This window comes from Orussus abietinus, unplaced genomic scaffold, assembly GCF_000612105.2.
Source record: "Orussus abietinus isolate OABI.00-Male unplaced genomic scaffold, Oabi_2.0 scaffold541, whole genome shotgun sequence".
Taxonomy (NCBI): domain Eukaryota; kingdom Metazoa; phylum Arthropoda; class Insecta; order Hymenoptera; family Orussidae; genus Orussus; species Orussus abietinus.
In genome coordinates this window covers 1-19,778 of record NW_019394782.1, presented here as the reverse complement: position 1 = coordinate 19,778, position 19,778 = coordinate 1, and the positions used below count along the sequence as shown (strand labels likewise).

The 19,778-nt window shown below is 42.1% G+C and overlaps 1 protein-coding gene and 1 long non-coding RNA gene across 2 annotated transcripts; both read left to right on the top strand.

The window, feature by feature from the left end:
• Nucleotides 1-15: 15 nt before the first annotated feature.
• Nucleotides 16-15,023, top strand: LOC105696161. Its single transcript, XM_023433273.1, has 2 exons — nt 16-1,016; nt 11,361-15,023. The coding sequence occupies exons 1-2, from the start codon at nt 508-510 to the stop codon at nt 12,184-12,186; spliced, it is 1,335 nt and encodes a 444-aa protein (XP_023289041.1). The 5' UTR covers nt 16-507; the 3' UTR covers nt 12,187-15,023.
• Nucleotides 15,024-15,091: 68 nt separating this feature from the next.
• Nucleotides 15,092-17,523, top strand: LOC105696162. The gene is made up of 5 exons (XR_002762273.1): nt 15,092-15,929; nt 16,024-16,713; nt 16,796-16,897; nt 16,962-17,189; nt 17,309-17,523. It is a non-coding gene; the product is annotated as an uncharacterized LOC105696162 (long non-coding RNA).
• The last annotated feature ends 2,255 nt before the right edge of the window (nt 17,524-19,778 follow it).

Genomic DNA, 19,778 nt, shown 5'->3' with positions numbered 1-19,778 from the left:
CAAATGAGGTTCTTCGCTAAGACCCCTCCGCCTCCTGAAAGTACCTTGGGCACCTTCTTGGAGCGTTGTGATGGCTTCAATAAGGAGATCAATGTGTACGATGAATTAATCCCCCCTGCATTTATCTTATACACGCAGATCTCGATCTCGGAAGTTCAGAGAGGTCACCTCGTATTCCTTATTCATTATCGCATATCGTCGTGTAATTATTCAGGTCAAAAATGATCAGCGAGTCGCTATCAGTGCTGTTGCCTTGAATTATGATCTATTATTGCGCTTCCAGTTCAAGTTGAGGTCCGATTCTTCCATAAGACAGAAGCATTTCTATTCGTCAACTTAATAACGAAATCCATTGATGGATTCAACAGTTCCAGTGAGTGGTTAGTGTTCAAGCTTTCAAGAACAACGAGCCGACTTTGCCGTCACTGAATCAGCGAGGTACCCCGAAAATACCGATCCTTACTGGACGGAGATTCTGGGTGGAGCTATAATACATCTAATTGCAAAATGACAACATTAAACGAGGACGTTAACTACAACCGGGTGGCACGACACAACACACCAACGATTTTAACCGAAGAAGATATTAGGATTGTTGTGTCACGAAAGTTAGGTAATCAGCGTTTTCGGCTGCTAAGTTGGAACGTTTCATCGTTCAACAAGGGATATGGGTTCCTGGGTGCTTATTTCAATGTAACTGCTATGGTTTCGGTGGAAGACAATGCAAATGTCGAGGAACTCAGGTTCTTCGCTAAGACCCCTCCGCCTCCTGAAAGTACCTTGGGCACCTTCTTGGAGCGTTGTGATGGCTTCAATAAGGAGATCAATGTGTACGACGAATTAATCCCTCACATGGGAGTGGGCTCGGGGGGGAAGTGGTATGTGGATTGTTATTTTTGCAAGAAAGACCGAATTATTGTTATGGAAGATATCACGGTCCTGGGATATGTCATGCCGGATAAATACAAGCCCTTGGATTTCCAACACACCGCACTTATGCTCAAAGCAATCGCCAGGTAATTGCCATTTCTATTTATTTCATTTCGATACGTTGGTTTCTCTGCGGAGTTCATAACATTGCATAAATTAAGCGTTGAAATTATGAACAGTTCCTTTGGGAACTTCAGTTTCTTTTCACGTAGAAAATTGTACTCGCGACGAAATGTGTTCTGTATGCAGGTATACATGTAACGCGTTTTCTTTTAATTGATCGTGTCCACCTTGTGATATATTAGTGATCATTATTACTAATAATATACGTAATATATAGCTATTCATTTTATTTTCATATTGGGCGAATCTGAAATTGGTGGATAAATTTTAGATACTTTTATGATGATCTTGAAAATGTAAAAAGTTCCTCAGATAGTTAAGGAAGTAAGCTGAATTGAACGTTGTGCTATTTTTCCATATTATAAGAAGCATTTGATAAGATTAATAATTGCTGACGTATCCGGCGTTCTTGACCCTTCATCCCTAGTAGCATAGAATAATTTCTAAATATTTCTTTGTAATCTTTGCTAAATATCTCAAGCGACAGATTTTTTTAAGATTTCTGGTCGATTTCATTTCGAAGATATTTAAAATATTTCTTGAAAATCTCAATGACATATTTAGTTTCAATAATTTATAAACATATCGAGAAATATTTTTTAACCTATTAACATAATAAAAATACATTTTTTACTTCACGACTATTATTGGACACTTCATTTGGTATGAAAAAACACGAGAAATTTTTCTAATATTTTCGTTCCGCTATTTCATTATAGGAGCAAAACGTGTGATTTTGATTTTAAATATTTTTAAAACGTTTATAATGTATTCGACAGATAATATTTAAAAACTATTTGTATTAAAATGAAACGAAATGTTTTGTATATCTGGTAGAAAAATATTATGATAACACAAGGAGGTAATATTATATAAATATTATAGAGATAATATTCTAAAGTAAACGTTCGGCAAATATTTTAAATGTCTGGTAAATATTTACAAAATATATAATATTCTTTAAATATATAGAAAATATAGGACAAATATTTTGTGCTACTAGGGATAATGCAGCAACTGTAATTACTTCCTTCATTTCATTACAAGTAAATCAGGATTATATTCGCGACTTGATGGACTGGTTGACACTTTTTATTTATGAATTTTTATTCCTAGGGGCATTTAATTTATAGATCTCCAATTTATGACGCTTTTACTTTTACCATGTAATGATTAGATTATTATGTTGTTGCTCGTTGCGGAAAAATGGAAAATAATTGAAAATCGTTGAACGTCTTTGATAGTGAATAAAACATCAATATGAACCAATTACATAAATGAAGACGAAGACTTATTCCGATAATATTTTGCATGAAGTATTCTTACAAGGTTTTATATACACTGTTAAAAAAATGCATAAAATTCATACGCTTTTAATACATGAAGTTGCAATGAAACTATGAATTTGATGTCTTAATAGTAAATTAGTATATATTTATTATAAGATTCTAAGTACATTTATAGTTTTATAACATCATGTTGTAATTTTGTGAAATTGCGAAGAAAAATTATAAATTTGATATTCGACATTCATTTGGTACACATTGTTTGGAAATTTTTAAAATGAGCTTTTCATTTTATGATCGTTTACGTAAGTTTATTTTTAAACAAATTTCATCGAGAGATGACAAGTATCGGTGGTACTGGTGGGGAAGCATTGTAGCTACATTCTTGAGTTCGAAAAGTATTTAAATAATATTTAAACAAAATTCACTGCCGCAATTCGTCTCTGGTTGGTGACACTGCATGTGTGATTCGGGCATTAGGTGTTTCCGATGCGAACTATGCAGTTGCATGGAAATGATTTATTGCCAGGTATGATGATTCGAGATTTCAGTTGCATCGTTATACAAAAGTTTACGATTCGAGATGCATCATCATGCGAAAGCCCTATTCCAGTGAGGAAGTGTTATGTGTCGTATCGACAATTAATTGACGATGCCCATAATTATCTGTTAGCTCCGAAATCATTGGGCGAGCCTATTGAGTCTTGGGATACGATTGTTATTTACTGCATAAGTACAAAACTCGACGCGAGTACTAAGTTGCCTTGAAATGAGTTGCCATGAGTTGCCAGTAATGAGTTGCCTTGAAAATCATTTCAATTTTTTGGTCAAACTGGAAACGGACAGGCCACTTGTCTCGGTAAAGATTGAACCTACGTCACACTTAGACTTAAGTCGTCGAAGACAATTACCGCACGTTACGCCACCCTTAACGGCGTTCACCACCAAAGTGGGGACGATGACCTCCACCGCTAGATGGCATTAGCATCGAATTCGGTGGGAGGTAACCAAAACGTACTTTCTCGCTCGGATGAGGGAGACGCGACGCACAATGGGCGGTGTTTAGCAACGGGCGAAAAATGTGTGCGTATTTTGCACGTATAGGACTCACACAACGGCTAGACGCCTCTGGACTAGGCGCCGAAACGTGTGTGACCCTCGGCCGCACGCACACGCAAGTTGGACGCTCCGCCTAGAGTCGGCAACGGTTGCTAAGGAATGCCCAAATTCCTCGCGAGAAACTTGAAAATCCTGAAAAAGGTGCTCCACGGGGACAACGATTTTGAGCGTATTTCTCAACCGATTGAGCTCAACGAGTGCTCGTTTTAAAGATAAAATGTTGACGTGTGTTTATATGGGAGCGATTTTCGATCGAGCACCTCCTTCCTAGGTAAAAGGGCATTGAAATTATGTCGTTGCACTTTTTTATATGAAAATGACCACTTATCGAAAATCGCTCCCATATAAACACAGGTCAACATTTCATCTTCGATATGAGCACTCGTTAAGCTCGATCGGTTTAGAAATACGTTCGGAATCGTTGTCCCCGTGAGGCCCTGCAAAATCGCTGGAGTGGTGAGCGCCCTTAACAACTACTAAGAATTCGTGTTCAATGTGTAAAAGATCACATCCTTAGTACAATTGTCCAGAACTTAGAAAATTGCTCGTCTAGAAAATCGCCTTGAAATTCATGAGATTCAAGAACGTCAGTATTCTTTCAATTACCTCAGAGTCGGGCATCGGAATAAAAACTGCTCTTTAGGCCATTGTATAAAAATGCATAAAGAAGCATCATATGCTTCTATATCTAGAAACAGATGTGTTCGAAGATAGGAAATCAGAACCGAATCTAGGATCACCGTCACAAACTGTTAGAATAATTGCGCATGCTAGTCGTGATAACGCATAACATATTGTAACGTGGCGGATCGTGGAGCCTCCTCCACGTTCCAAAACGATGCCCTTTCCGGGGTGAAGACCTCCGAGGTACAAGGTAGGCCGCAAAATCGCGGTTTTAAAGAACTCGAGGCAGGTGCCTCCATGTGGCTGAAGCACTGGGTCGGAAGGGAGCTCTCCTTTGGACCACCACATTGGGAAACGCGTACCCTTCCGGACCCTTAAGGACGTTGCGGAATCGACCGGGTCGACCGCGGTGCCTCCACAAGGTTAGTGTTCGTGGATGGAAGACCCGGAACACCGGTGACACCGTGGGACCAGGGCGGATGGGAGTCCCACCCTGGCGCCGGGGCTCCGTTGAACGGCTGGAGCAAGACCCGTGGTCGCTAAGGGGACCTCGCGAGGAGCTACTACTTCGAAAACGAACCGAGGTCCCTCTACTGGACTTCCGGGAGACTCCGTGACTCCGTGAGGCCCAGAAGGAAGCGGATGTGGTAAAGGAGGGGTCACGAGCTCCTCGGCGAGGTGTTGTCGCAATCAGACTCCTTAGTCTGCGTCGAGTTTCGGTTCGCAGTCATCCGCTGAGTAGAATTTCGAAAACCGTTGGGAAAGACTTATTTCAGTCTCGTGAGTAGTGACGGGTTGAGTTTGCGGTACGTCAGTAAAGTGCTGTGCATGTGTGCGCTGGAGGCCTGCGGTGACGGTGGTGGAGTCCACCTTGACACCGCCCACACGCAGAGACGACCAGGACCGGGCGCCTCAGGGAGGCTGCGCGACCGAAGTACTCCGGGGTCGGTGAGTTGCGTATTGCGGGGTCCGTTCAGGCCGTTTGGGGTGTAGTGGTAATTCTTAATGTATCTAGATAATAAGTGATATATGAGAAGGGAGAGATGAAGAGAGAGGGAACCAAGAGGCTCAGAGGTGTTCCGCTGAGGAGATAGAAGTCGGCTGCCGTTGTCCAAGGCCGTTGCCAGAAATTGGAGGAACTCTATTCCGATCGTAGACGCACGATCTGGCCACACATTATAACGTTCCTCCTGCAAAGCGTGACGAAGTAATATTAATTGCAATAATATCGTCGGATTGCTAAAAAGGCAATCCCTTCTACTGCCGCACGACGACGATCCCTTATACAACTCCAGAAAGATAAGCCTCTCTCTCTCTAACACTGTTATTTAGTTGATGCGTCTCGTTCTCGTCATATTTGTCTTTGTAATTCGCCTTTCTGTTTATTTATCTTTTTATTCCTGCGTAGCGTTTTATTTTTAAATTAGTTGTTCTTGTATCGTTATCTTTTCCGTTAGCGCTATTATTTAGTTATTTATTCTTTTAAGTTCGTTTTTGTAATGGTCTCGGTCTCCTTTTTATTCCATTTATAATTTGCTCAATTTTTTACTTAATTTATTTATTTATTTAATTGTCTATTCTTGTTTGATTAATATAGAGACCTTTTAGACTTCCCCGTTTATTCTTATTGGTTTATCTCCTAGTTTTTTAGAAGTCCCTCTCTCAGGGACATCTCCAACCGTTACAGGGGCCTTCCAGTTACAATACTCGCGCCGCCTCGTGGAGAGTTTGAGGGTTCCTGAGCTAGAGAGGTACGCGAGCCTGCTTCGATCTCGCCTTTGTAATTTGGGTCGCGATTTCGATGGTTATTGTATTTCATTACAATTTACATTTAGTTAATACGACGAAGGTCTTTTCTCGTACTTTCCTTGGTCTTTCCTAGAGTCCTTAGTGGCCAGAAGACACCCTCTTTCCGACGACCAGGGAGTCCGCTGGTTGGACAGGATAATCGGGAATGGACTGAGTCGGGCGGTGATACCCGACTGGTGGACTTGGAGGATCGGGGAAGCGATTCTACTATCCAATTTCAGACAAAAGGGGCCAAGTTGGTTTTGCGGTCCGGAGCTGCAGACGTAGAGTCGCCGTCGCAGTATATTATTGTCAACAGCGGTAGTATATATAGAGGATAGCGCAGGATATAAGCATAAATGTAGAACATTGTTAGATTCCGGGCCTCAGTCATAAGCCATACTTTATGGTTGTGGAGCTATGTGCAAAATTACAATTACCGATTTCAAGGGCAAATACGATCGTGTCGAGAATCAAACAAATCACAATATTCAGGCGCGAACTCAAATTAAGCTTCATTCCAGAACGAGTGGATTTTCCGCGATTGTGACGTGTTTACTGATGCCGAAAATGACGGACTACATGAATGGACTCCCTCTCGATCGAACACTGTTCCAGATTTAACCTGGTATCGAATTAGCGAACCCCCATTTTGATAAGCGTGGCCAGATTGACCTTTTAATAGGCGCAAAATTATTTCGGAATTTGTTATGTGTCGGACAAATTCGTGTGAGACCAGATCAACTATTGCTCCAAAAAATCCCGGCTTAGGTGAATTATCGCTGGCCCAATGCTCGTACTGCCCAAGTCACGGATTCGAAAAGCAACGTATTATGCCATCGTCAATCATACTTGCATAAAGACATATCATCATCTTGGAAGATCAAGCATGTCCATTCAGACTGTCCACGTTACAATTCCACCTACATCGACATTTGTGAGACGCATTTTACTAATGCCATATCACGGGATGTAGATGGACGGTTCGTGGTACACAGTCCCTTCACTAATCAACATAGAGAGCTTGGGGACTTACGGGAAGCTGCGTACAAGTGCTTTCTTTCCATGGAAAGAAGGTGAACTAAGACTCCTAAATTGAAACGGGCCTACGTTAATTTTATGCAGGAATACAAAGCACTTGACCACGTGACAGAGATTCTGGAATAACAGCTGGTGGTCCAGAGTATTAACGCCCACATCACCCCGTTGTGAAGAGTACAAAAACTCCAGTTGAATTCGACGGCTCTACAAAAACAACGTTTGGGTTATCTATTATTGATGTATAACGGATAGGGCCCACAGTGCACGATGACCTTTTTTCCATTGCCGTTCGATTCCGTAAGCATTCCGCAGCTGGTAATCCAGCGTGTTACCTCCGACATCACCTTGTTGTGAAGAGTACACAAACTCCAGTTGTATTCGACGGCTCTTCAAAAACAACGTCTGGGTTATCTATTAATGGGGTGGTGTGAGTTAAGGAGGTGTCTTATAAGCGAAGATAAACTCAATGATGCTTGCAAAGTGAAAGCAATCTCGACCCGAAGCGGGAAAAGAAATCTGCCAGAATCACCCAATCCTTTTCGAGGATTTGGCAGCACAAAGCTCCGTAGCCACACGCAAGACGCCGACGTCACCACACCCTGCCGGTTTCAGTTGAAGTTCCTTGCTCGCATGCTCGCATCAACGAAACGCATTCGAGGACTCATCACGAAAGACTGGTAACTCAGGGTGAAGGAATAAAAGAGCTGAGCCGTGCCAAGCCTCGTTGCCGATCAGGAAATAACCGAACGACGCGCGGTCAAGGGTCAGCTTAGCGCTCTTTAAACAAATAAGGGATGGAAGAGAGAGGCATACGCAGGACGTAGTTTTGAACAAGAGCTTCATTCCTAGTGCATGGATTTTTATCGCAGCTTATCTTGGCTGAATAAAATAGTTATTCGGAGATATGCATTATGTCGAAACGTACCGCTTGTAGAACTTCATGGTTTCTGCGACGTATCTGAATGCGCTTGCTCCGCATGCATCTATCTTCGTTCGCTAGACAATCAAGGCACTTGTGTTCAACTTCTGTGCACAAAGTCGCGGGTTGTTCCGGTAGAAACCGTCTCCCTTCCTAGGCTGGAGCACTGTGGCGCACTGCTCTTAGCATAATGGTACGACAAGGTCCCACTAGCCTTAGAAATCCACATCGATCAACAGGACTTTTGGTTTGACTCAACTATCACTTCAACATGGATCAAAGCTTCACCAAGTCGATGGAAGACCTTCGTTGCCAACTGGACATCAGAGATTCAAGAACACACAAATGACAACTGGCATCGCTTTTCTGCTACTGGTAGTTTAGCTGACATCATCTCCCGGGGAATCAACCCAGCAAAATTGATCAACTCAGATTTATGGTAGAATGGACTGGGCTGGTTATCACGGGACTCTGATAAATGGTCACATGTTCCCGTATCCGAATATTAAGAAATTCCCGAGGCTCCCAATGATAGCCGTGTTCTCACTGTTGCGATGGATATAGACATCGGGATTTTTTATAGATATTCTATGTTCCGTGCACTACAGTGCGACGGATCCCGCGCTAACTTAAGCAGAAACTCACGCGAGTATTTTCGTGTAATAAGTAACGTTTATTGGCGTTTACGGAGCAGTGAACCGTGCGACAATGTTGTGTGTTACGACCCGAGCGAAAGAGTTCACGTTTGAACTAATGGCTAGTCGCGTCGGTGCCGGAGGAAGTGCCTTTTTCGGAGGATGAACAAATTCTAATTTTGGGATGGAAATCTCAGGGTATCGAGACCTCGGAGAAAGTTTTGAAAGGGTGGAGTTTGGGAAGGATCTCCGAGGATAGGTCGAGAGAAGAAACGGGCTGCATTTTGTAATGCAGCCGATTGGTGGCAAAGGAACGTAGGAAGGGAAGTCATTGCAGTCAAGGAGTGTAGGTGGGCACTGCAAGATGGACTCCTAGAGAAGTACTTCTGAGAAGGAACTTGGAAAGGACTAAAGAAATATGGTGACAAAATGCCACTCGTCGAGTACGTGCCGAAATTAAGAAAGCGAGGCCTAAGCGCTAAAGAAATAAATTGTCCTTCTGCGACTTGATGGTTTCCATATGAGTCGAGAGCGACAGATGGACGCCCCTAAAGAGGAGACTTGTAAAACATCAAAAAAAGGGAGACGAGCGCCTTTACCACGGGGTTCTATGGCGGTCCTCTACCCTTGGCGGAGAAGTTATGACGGCGCGAAGAGTCGCGCGGTTCGAGAGCAGATACGCTCGCATCGTTAGTGCGGTAGAAATTATTTATTCGTTAATCTAAATCTAATTCTAAATTTACGCTATGGCATTGGATCGATCGAGGACGATCCATTCTATTTTAGGTAGGCTCGTGCGAATTACTGCTTATTGTTTAAGATCTATGAGCAATTTAACCGTTTTAGTGCCACGCAGCGCGATCGCGCTTTTCGCGTACTGTGGTGACCTGTGTCGCGATGTTTGGTCCCGATCGTCAATTCGCAACGCTATCGCGCTTCATGGCACAATCCGACACGGATTTTTGGAAACCCCTGGCACTAAAATGGTTTAGGAAACCGTTAGATGCGCGCCAGTTTGGCGATATATGTGCCCATAATTATGAAAGTGGTCTAAGTCATATATTTTTTGTTTCGTTACATTGAATTACATTGAATTAATTTCATTTGAAATAATATGGCGTGAAATAACTGATAAACTTATTTTTTTTTAAATTTTGACTTAGACCACTTTCATAATTATGGGCACATGTGTACTATCGAGTTAGATTACGCAATATCCCGTCTTATCAAAATAGCGCGTTTCAGGACTTCCCCGAAGAAATATGTAAATTAACCAAACTATCATGCATCTCAAAGTATAATCGTATCTCAGGACTCACGCCATTTATAGATTCGGAGGTAGTTCGCAGGGTGGGCGGTTGTTTGATCAATGCACCGATTCCTTTTGAACAAAGGCATCTGTTAATTCTGCCATCAAGACATTCTCTTACAAAATTGATTATTAATCCTTTGCACTCGGTTGTCCCCTCTGAGAGGACATCATAAGTCTAGATGGGATGGCGCCAAGTGCAAAGGGTTAAACATGACTTTTACATGCAGATTGCCAATCCGTAATGGCGTCTCTCAGGAATCTGGCCATTATTGTATAAAAATACCATTACAAAGATAATTCAAGAATGTGTCACTTAATTCAAAATTCAACCTGCAAGAGCACAGTACGTAATGAGACATTTATCTGCTAGCAGAGACACCCCATCATGCCCATTTCACTCATGCGGTGTTGACTACACTGGATCGTTCGTTCTTCACCATGAACAAACACGTAGTCAATATCTTGTCAAATGACAATGAAATCCTACATTTGTCTCTTTGTATGTTTTGTAACCAAGACTGTGTACCGAGAGTTAGTGACTGACTTAACCACGGATGTATTCATCAATTGTCTATGACCATTCATCGTCCGCAGAGGAATGTGTCGTAACATTTATTTGAATAACGGTAGGAATTTTGTCGGCGTTAAAAACGAATTTAACGAACTACACACCTTGTTATTGGACACTAAATACAAGAATTATGTAACGAGATACTTAGCACACGATCAGATTCACTGGCATGTGTTATACGAGGAAAATTGTTGTATAATACAATTTCTTATAAGGCACTTTCATACAACGCGTAACATTTTACGGACATTATACGGGAGTCTACTGTATTGTTATTAAACTATCTTGTATTTTTCCAAGATTTGTTTTAACTTGAAAGGACATGAAACCTTAGAAAAATGCAAAATTGTCAAGATCTCACATCTTCGAGGTATAAACTATCTTAACAGTCTCCGAAAAACCGTACCTGAAGATATTGCTGAACTGTTGGAAATGATCTTTGCATACAATTCCGGTAACAATAATTATGATCCAATCTTTGTACAATTGAAAAAGATTCTAGCACAAGAAAATCCCAATCATCTAATTCCAGCAACCAGAATCACGAAGAACATGAACCAGCCTACTGAGCATGTTATAAGCAAGACTGAATTTGAAAATGCTCTAAACAAGCATATTGGGAATAGCAATGACCCTGACGGCATATCATTCATTTTCCATCATAACCTTCCTCCCGCTGCAAGAAATGATCTCCTAGAACTGTTTAATCTTATTTGGAGGAAACAAACGTTTCCCTCTATCTGACGACGAGCAGTTATAACATTTCTCAATCCAGGCAAGGATGCAACAATTCCTGGAAACTATAGACCGATAGCCTTCATATTCTCAATATGCAAGATCTTCACAAATTCATGTGCACGCCCTGTATACCTACATGCACCCTTCCAGAAACATGTACTGTGTATGTTAAGTGCGGAGGTGTGAATGAAGAGATTTTGTTTAGCTCGGGTAGAACTCAGTATAAAAACTTCTATGTACAACAATATTAAAACTATTAAATTAATATGTACAGGTTGCATTCAAGGTCTTTGATTCTGGATGAAAGACTACACTTAAATGGCCAAAGCATTTGGAACCTATATGGCGAAAAACTCGGAGAGGTGATCTTCAGGAAAGACAATTCCGCTTTACGGATGCTGGACGCCACACTTATGGGAATTAATCGTATCATAGAAGAAGTCGGAAGGATAAAAGAATTCAACTCACACGAAGTGGACGTTCTGAAGAAACGAGTCAAGACCTGGTCTTATAAAATGTCACACCTTCTCTCCCCTTCGGCAAAATACAGGAATGTAATATGTCATAGAGACATTTGGGCGAATAACCTGATGTTCAAGTACGGAGCTGATGGAAATCCTCAGGGTTGCTGTTTGATCGACTTCCAGTTGTTTCGTTACTCCCCACCAGCTATCGATGTTGAATTATCACTTCATGTCAACACCGATAGGCGCACAAGGGATGAATACTATGATAATTTTATCCGAATCTACTACACAGAGTTGACGGAGGCTTTGGCTGAGGAGGGTCTCGACGAAAAGCATTGTCTTCCGTGGGAGATATTCAAGGAAACCCGACAGTTTGCGAAGAATGTAGCCCTTGTTTTCACTCTTTTGTGTCTACCAATAATGCTTATTGGTTCTGGGGAACTGAAGTCCTGCTTTGATGGACCACCAGAAGTTTTGGAGGACTTCATCTATAGGAGTGGAAAAGCGAATTTGATGAGTTATCAATTTGCTACCATCAAACCATATCAAGAGCGAATGATCGAGTGTGTCCTGGAAGTGTGGCAGCGTTTGCCAGATGAACCGTTTCTGTTACCGAATTTGCACCAACAATGATACTTAAACATGAAGGATTTTACATATTTCTCAAAAAGTCCGGCCATTTAGTCGATCCTGAATATGTTTAAAATACTGCTTAATAAACTATAGAAAAATTGATTGAGTAATTTCCGAGATTATCGCAAATAGGCAGACAATTCAGACGTTGTCTTTTATACATATTAGGATGTAAATCAACGTTCTGATGTTCAAGTACGGAGCTGTTAGGAACTCCAAGAATGACCGTTTGGCTGATTCCCGGTTCCGATACTGTTCACCTACCACCGTTCTCGAGTTTCTGCTTAACATTAACATCGATAGACGCAAAAGTGATAAACGTTACTTATTACCCAAGATTGAGGGAGGTTTTAGCTGAAAAGGGTTTGAATCCCCCTCTTGCCTCCTAAGACTTCCTGGAAGATCAGCCGTCGAAACTCAACTGACTTCGAAAAAACAGATTTCAACTTCTAGTGTCCCTCTCTCGCCCCCTGAGACTTCCTGTAAGATCAGAAGCGGCGGACTCGGCCGGCGAGAGTCTTCACACGTTGTTCATCCTTCTCAAAAAAATCCTACGATCCAGCAATAATGCTTATTGACTCTGAAAACTTGAAGTCCTACTTTGGCGGACCACCAGAGGATTTGGAGGACTATCTACTGGACTGGAAAAGTGGAGTAGATGAGTTACGAATCTTCTCAGAGATGAATGGTCTGGTCCAATTTTGGGTCCGGCATACGTGGGCGTGTGTGCGTTTTATCTGGCCGGAGAATTGACCGTTCCCTTTATTTATGTCAGGGAAAACAGATTTCGCTTTTTAGCGTCCCCCTCTTGCCCCCTGAGACTTCCTGCAAGATCAGACGCGGCGGACTCGGCCGGCGAGAGTCTTCACACATTGTTCATCCTTCTCAAAAAAATCCTACGATCCAACAATAATGCTCATTGACTCTGAAAACTTAAAGTCCTACTTTGGTGGGCCACCAGAGGATTTGGAGGACTATCTACTGGACTGGAAAAGTGGAGTAGATGAGTTACGAATCTTCTCAGAGATGAATGGTCTGGTCCAATTTTGGGTCCGGCATACGTGGGCGTGTGTGCGTTTTATCTGGCCAGAGAATTGACCGTTCCCTTTATTTATGCCGACTGCAATCAATGTCCGGATACAAAGGCTCTTACATGGGTGTCAGCTATAGTTAGCAGTAGGACCGAAGGGGTTAAAAATGTACATGCATAGATTAGTTGGGAATCAGATTATACCTGATCAATTTCCACAATGTGTTCATCAACATGTTCCCAACTCATCGGTAACCGCTTCTCTCCTCCGAATGCACCCAATGTCTAAAATTTCGTGATGTCTTCTTACCAATAATTCATAACGATCCTATTATCTTGGTTATACATACAATTAATTTTCTTACCGCGGCACTTAAAGGCAATGCTGCTCACCTAATTCAATCATTGGGTTTATCGGAAGTAAACTATTCAATTGCATGAAGACACTTATGGATCCCTACCGAAGATTCAAAGGCTTTTCGTCCATTTTGTAACGATTTGATATTATCCTGTGAGATGAACTTTAGAAACGAGGACACAAATAAATAAGAATAAACGAAATAGTCTAAGAGGTCTCTATATTGAACAAATAAAATTAAACAAATAAATAAATTAATAAAATTGAATAAATTATAAATGACATAAAAGGAGACCGAGACAAATACAGAAACGAACTTAGAAGAATACATGAGAAAATAATCGCACGGAAAATATAGCAACACAAGAATAAATAAATATAAGAATAAAACGCTACGTCGGAATGAAACGATATATAAACAGAATTTCATTATTATATATATTTATTATTATATATATAAAGAATGACCACTACAATTTTAATACATGCTCTCATTTCGGGTTTGTGTCTCGCATATTTTGTTAAATGTAAAGTGTTAGAAAAAGCTAATACTGAAATCATTTAAAAAAGGGATCAAAAAGGTGTCGAAGATGTCGCATTTGTGGTGGTTCTTTTGGAATTTATTTTTCAAACCACGTTTCAGATTCTCCGCAGGAATCCTCAGTATTCTGCATGTACCAGGAAGATTTTCCTCTATTGACTGCTTTGAAACTTTACCCCGAGCTCGATGTCAACGGAAAAACAAAAGGTAGATCGAATAAGAGCAATGGGGACACGATTCCCCGACCGGCGAGACCGGAAATGTATTTCCTTGCAGTTGAAAACAGTTGGAAAACCGACGTCGTTGAGAGAATCGTCACTTCGTGCTCGGAATTTAAATTCCCAGGACGATCGTATTGATACGAACGGAATGTTTCGGAAAGCTCAATTTTGCAGAGCTAGATCGAACGGAAGGAAACCGACCGTCAGCTTTTAAAGAATTTTCTTTGGCTCCTTTATCCTTTCGTCCTTAAGGAGCCAAGAATTTTCTTTGGCTCCTTTATCCTTTCGTCCTTAAGGAGCCAAAGAATTTTCTTTGGCTCCTTTATCCTTTCGTCCTTAAGGAGTCAAAGAATTTTCTTTGGCTCCTTTATCCTTTCGTTCTTAAGGAGCCAAAGAATTTTCTTTGGCTATTTTATCCTTTCGTCCTTAAGGAGCCAAAGAATTTTCTTTGGCTCCTTAAGGACGAAGAAAGAATTTTCTTTGGCTCCTTAAGGACGAAGAAAGAATTTTCTTTGGCTCCTTAAGGACGAAGAAAGAATTTTCTCCCAAAGAATCCCAAAAAATCCTCCCAAAGAATTTTCTTTGGCTCCTTAAGATGTTATGGAAGGTGTTGAGAAATTTAATCGAGGTCGACAACTTAAAATTCATCTATACCCTTTTTGGTGGTAACGTTAATATGAATACTCAAGTGGAAACATCACTTGGCACGTCCCATTACCGACATTGACATTTAGGTTGATTTTTTACAGTCTACGCTGACAATTATACAAACTGAAAGGTTCCATATGTCATTTCGGTAAAGTAATGATAAAAAGATCGATGTACAATTGTCGAAACCCCATAAATTCATGGCTCTTTCTACATAACCAACGATTCGACTTCTCAGATATATATAGGCTGGCTCTTTCATATCCTTTTAAGGCGGTAAAGTCGGTTTCGAAGGCAATGAAATTATGTGCGTACATAGAAATCCCAGCCAGTCCAAGACGGACATTCAATGATGAAGTGGTTTTTACGCTACTTGTAATTTTGCAATACTAGTCGTACGACGCGTCCGCGAGCCGCGTGCCGAAGATGAGTATTGCAAGCACACGAGGTCTTTAATTCTCTTCATAGGTGAAACCACCAAAACATCCAGAAAAGACGACTCAGAGTGTAACCCACTAATTTTCCCAACCTTGTTTCATTTCATTCCGGTTTATGCACCTCCTTCCGCGAATATGGGGGAGATAAAAAATTTGCTGACTCTGGTCTATTGGTCTTCAAATGTTTCATTGTTGTGCACTGCTTCAAATGTTTCACTGTTGTGCACTGCTTTAAATGTTTCATTGTTGTGCACTGCTTCAAATGTTTCGCTGTTGTGCACTGCTTCAAATGTTTCATTGTTGTGCACTGCTTCAAATGTTTCACTGTTGTGCGTATACGCACACAGGATTGCATTACCGATTTCTTAGAGCTTGATAAACGCACGGATGAAAGATGCTTCTATCAATGCCACAGAAGATCAATCACAAAGTAGTGATGGCACCGCTAGAATGGGGTGGACCCGCTGAACAATTCGATATCGACGACGTGAACGATGAGGAGTGAATCGTAAGTGTATCGTTGTGTGTGTGTGTGTGTGAGTATGTGCGAGCATGCATGCGTATGCATATATAATTTTTCTTTCTTTTTGTTTATTCAACAGGACTCCTCCACCAGGAACCAGTGGCGGAATATCCATCGCCGTCCGATCCGGATCTCCGACTCAACCTCATGGTCCTCTGCACCGGCGGAGATCAACTGTGGTATAGCTGGGCCCTCCTCGTCATCATCCTCGATGTCTAATATTTGTGGCTCCTCTTCGCCGATTCGGTAGACTTCACTTAATCATCTATTACTTCAATTATCTTACTGTTACGTCCTGCTGCATTCAGTAAAAATTTAGATTTTAAAGTTAAGATGAAATCGGATTCAGAGAAAGCGAGCTCTGCACTAGGACACAAGTAAGGTGCAGAGCTGGCATTCTGGAGGTGCGCCCGGGTTCGCGGGGGCCGAAGTCTACACGACGTCGGAGGGTCTCCGGGCGCGAAACCCCGGGTCAGCACCAGGTTCAGTGTCCTGGAGGCCCTACCGAGCTCCAGGAATTTGAAGACACAGCACAAGGTGGACCCCACCTAGGAGGGCCTCTTGCCCCAGCTCCTAGTCCAGGAGGCCGCGGAAAATCTGGACCTCGGCCAGGAGTGCACTTCATTTTAGAATTTTGAGCGGCAACGATCTTCTGGTGAAACAACAGCACCCCAAAAGTTCCGGGGAAGTAAGGAACCAAGGAAGCACGGAACCAAAACCAGAGGCACAAGACCCGTTCTATTTTCCTCGAAACACCGACACACCTAAGGTTAGCGTTTCATTATATTTCCATTCCAACCCTTTGCTATTATCGAGTTGTCGAGCGTCGCATTCGCAATTGTGTTTATCAGGAAGTGCCGTCAGCCCTGATCGAGATTCGGACTGAGACTAGTTGGATGGAATCCGGGTTTGTCTAAGTCCGCCGGAATTGCACTTACTTCTAATGTGTGAAGGTAAGTAGGTGAGTGGAGGCTCAAATACTGATGAATGTTAGTTTTTTCAATTTTGCTTTTACAGTGGGGAGCGGAATTCCGCGAGGAGTGATGACAGAAAGATTTCGGTGGTGGTCACGATCGTGAATTTGTTCTGTCCCGTATTGTTGCCGAGGCGAGATCTGAGTCCCAACCTGTACAAAATGGCTGGAAGAAAACATGAAAATGGATGTGTGTTGTTGGAGGGGAACCGATGGCGTTTTCGATTAATGGGTCGGCGCGTTCAGGAGGTGTTACGCGAGTTGCTCATTCGGTATGTATCGATTGTATACTATTTGTTCAATTAAACCACTTTCACTACTTGCCCTATTCCCTTATTGTGTGGTGTGTTTATTTCATTTCCTGATCCTTTGGCGTATTTGTTGTTTACAGGGGGAACTGCGCTGGACGGCCAAGTTCACTTATTCGATGCTGCGCTTTAGCCGGCGCATTGCTCGGTTTTAGAACGAGTAGTTCCAGGACGAGCTTGATATGACTTGGGGGTTCAAGGCCTTTTTAATGAATTCGCGCCGGAGGAGCGTTGGGACTAAGGTAGAAGAGTATAAATAATTGTTAATAACGATAATCCCTGTAACAATATATTTAAATTTTCCCGCTAGTGGGTTTCGAGTCTTCTTTCTTTTGCGTTTTCCCTTCCCTATACTTGATTATGGGCGCGGTTCGTTAGGTAGACGGGATCAGCATGGGACGGGGATGAGTTCGTTTGTTTCTGCAAGGAACTTCGGTTTCGCTTCCTGGAAGGCCGTCATGCAGACGGCAGTCTACGGCGGTCTGGATGCGGAGAGGATCGTCCTTGAAGAGCTCCAGGGATGATGTCGGGTCCTCAGCCGGTGCCAGTAGACTAGGGTAAATTCGGGCCAGTAGAACGTCGGGGTTTTGTAAAAATAACACCTGTTATAGAGGTGCACCTCCCTGTCCTTACGGTGCCAAAAGGTACCATGCCTAGGGGTGGTGCAAATTAGCTGCAGGAGTGTCCTGTATGGCAGGATGTCTTCCCATGGGGTGGTGGTCATGATTTCCAGCTTCTATCTATGATCCGGAGGTGCCTGTATTGGGATTTCCAGGGTAAATTCGGGCCAGTAGAACGTCGGGGTTTTGTAAAAATAACACCTGTTATAGAGGTGCACCTCCCTGTCCTTACGGTGCCAAAAGGTACCATGCCTAGGGGTGGTGCAAATTAGCTGCAGGAGTGTCCTGTATGGCAGGATCTTCCCATGGGTAGTGGTCATGATTTCCAGCTTCTATCTATGATCCGGAGGTGCCTGTCCTCGGATTTCCATGATTAGCTTCCGGTGATTGGACTACGGCATTTTCCTTGATTCAAGGGTACGAAGGGTGCCTACTGTTACGTCCGCCGTCTCAGGTATCTTAGCGAAGACTCGGAAACGCGACTTCCTGTCCATCCACGCATCAGGAGATTCATGTATCTTAGCGAAGACTCGGAATCGCGACTTCCTGTCTATCTGCGCATCAGCAGATTCGGGTTTCCGTCGTTTCGACTACACTCGATGGGAAAATATTCTCCCCCACTACGATTATTCCGGACCATAGCAACAGCGAGACCTCCGAGACTACGAAATTCTAAAAAGACATCGGCACTTCCATTTTCGACTCTGAAGAGAACAGACCTCCGCAATTCGATTTCCGACTCGGCGACCGTCACGAACACGCGAATATCCTTATTGTTAGCTAAAAACGTAACACTACGTAACAGAGGATTAATTTTCCGTGGAACAGAGAAGCTTCGATTTGCTTCGAAATGGGTCGGGTCATTATTCCGAATCTGAAGCAGGGCCTTTAGACCAAGTGTTCATCACCAATTTTCATATGCTAATCATCCCGGACGAGCCCCAAAAAATTATGTTAAGTCCAAAGGTAACAATATTTGATCCGACTACAGATTAACTTATCTGCAAACGGATCAATCCCCTTTTTGGTCACAAATTCAAAACGATACTGGACAAACGCCCAGCCAGTTACAATTTAAGAAACAAATTTGGCCTCAAATAAAAATTGCATTGATTCAAATGATGATCACTAAAGTTCACAGGAATCCAGAAATGAAGGAACAAATTTGGCATAAACTAAAATTCAATCAATTCAAAATAAACCTCAGTAAAATGTACTATATATTAAAATTGAACAGCCTAAATTTGACACTAAATTAATTCAATTGCTTGAAAAAATAATAATTAATAACAGTTACAATATGTTAGAATTTAAAGGACATGTTTCACGTTGAAGATAGTTCCATTGACTCAAATGATAATTAATTAAGCTTACGAGAACTCAAAACTTAAAGAGAAAATTGGACCCAATGGATTCACGAGAAATTTTTGGACACCACGTCATCATCTTCATTGATATTAATTTCTATTTCAATGATATACATAGACACCTGTTACGCTTCGCTCTAGAGCACTTCAAAATATTCGTCATAACGCGAAGGTACATTCATCCGCTTATCTAGGTTGGGTTACAGATCCGTGGTTTGCCATGCTTGTTGGTGAAGAGGCAGCGATGCAGGTGAGGCTGGTGAACATTTCAGGAAACCGCATATATTTTAAAGATATGTTCCGTAATTTACAGGGATTATGCCACTTGACCACAACAGGGTTACCTCTCATGCGGTTACATGACCTGCCACAACCTAACGTGAACGTTTCCACAAGTGACAGAAATTCAGGAGATAATCACGTCTCAAAGGTCCCCTGTTCCATCTAGTAAATAAATTATTATGGCTTTCAATATTGAATTTATGTGTGAGTTTCGGATGGATATTATGAAAAAATCAAGAAACTCGGTAGGGTTTCGAGCCAAATACATTTTTGAGCGAGAAACT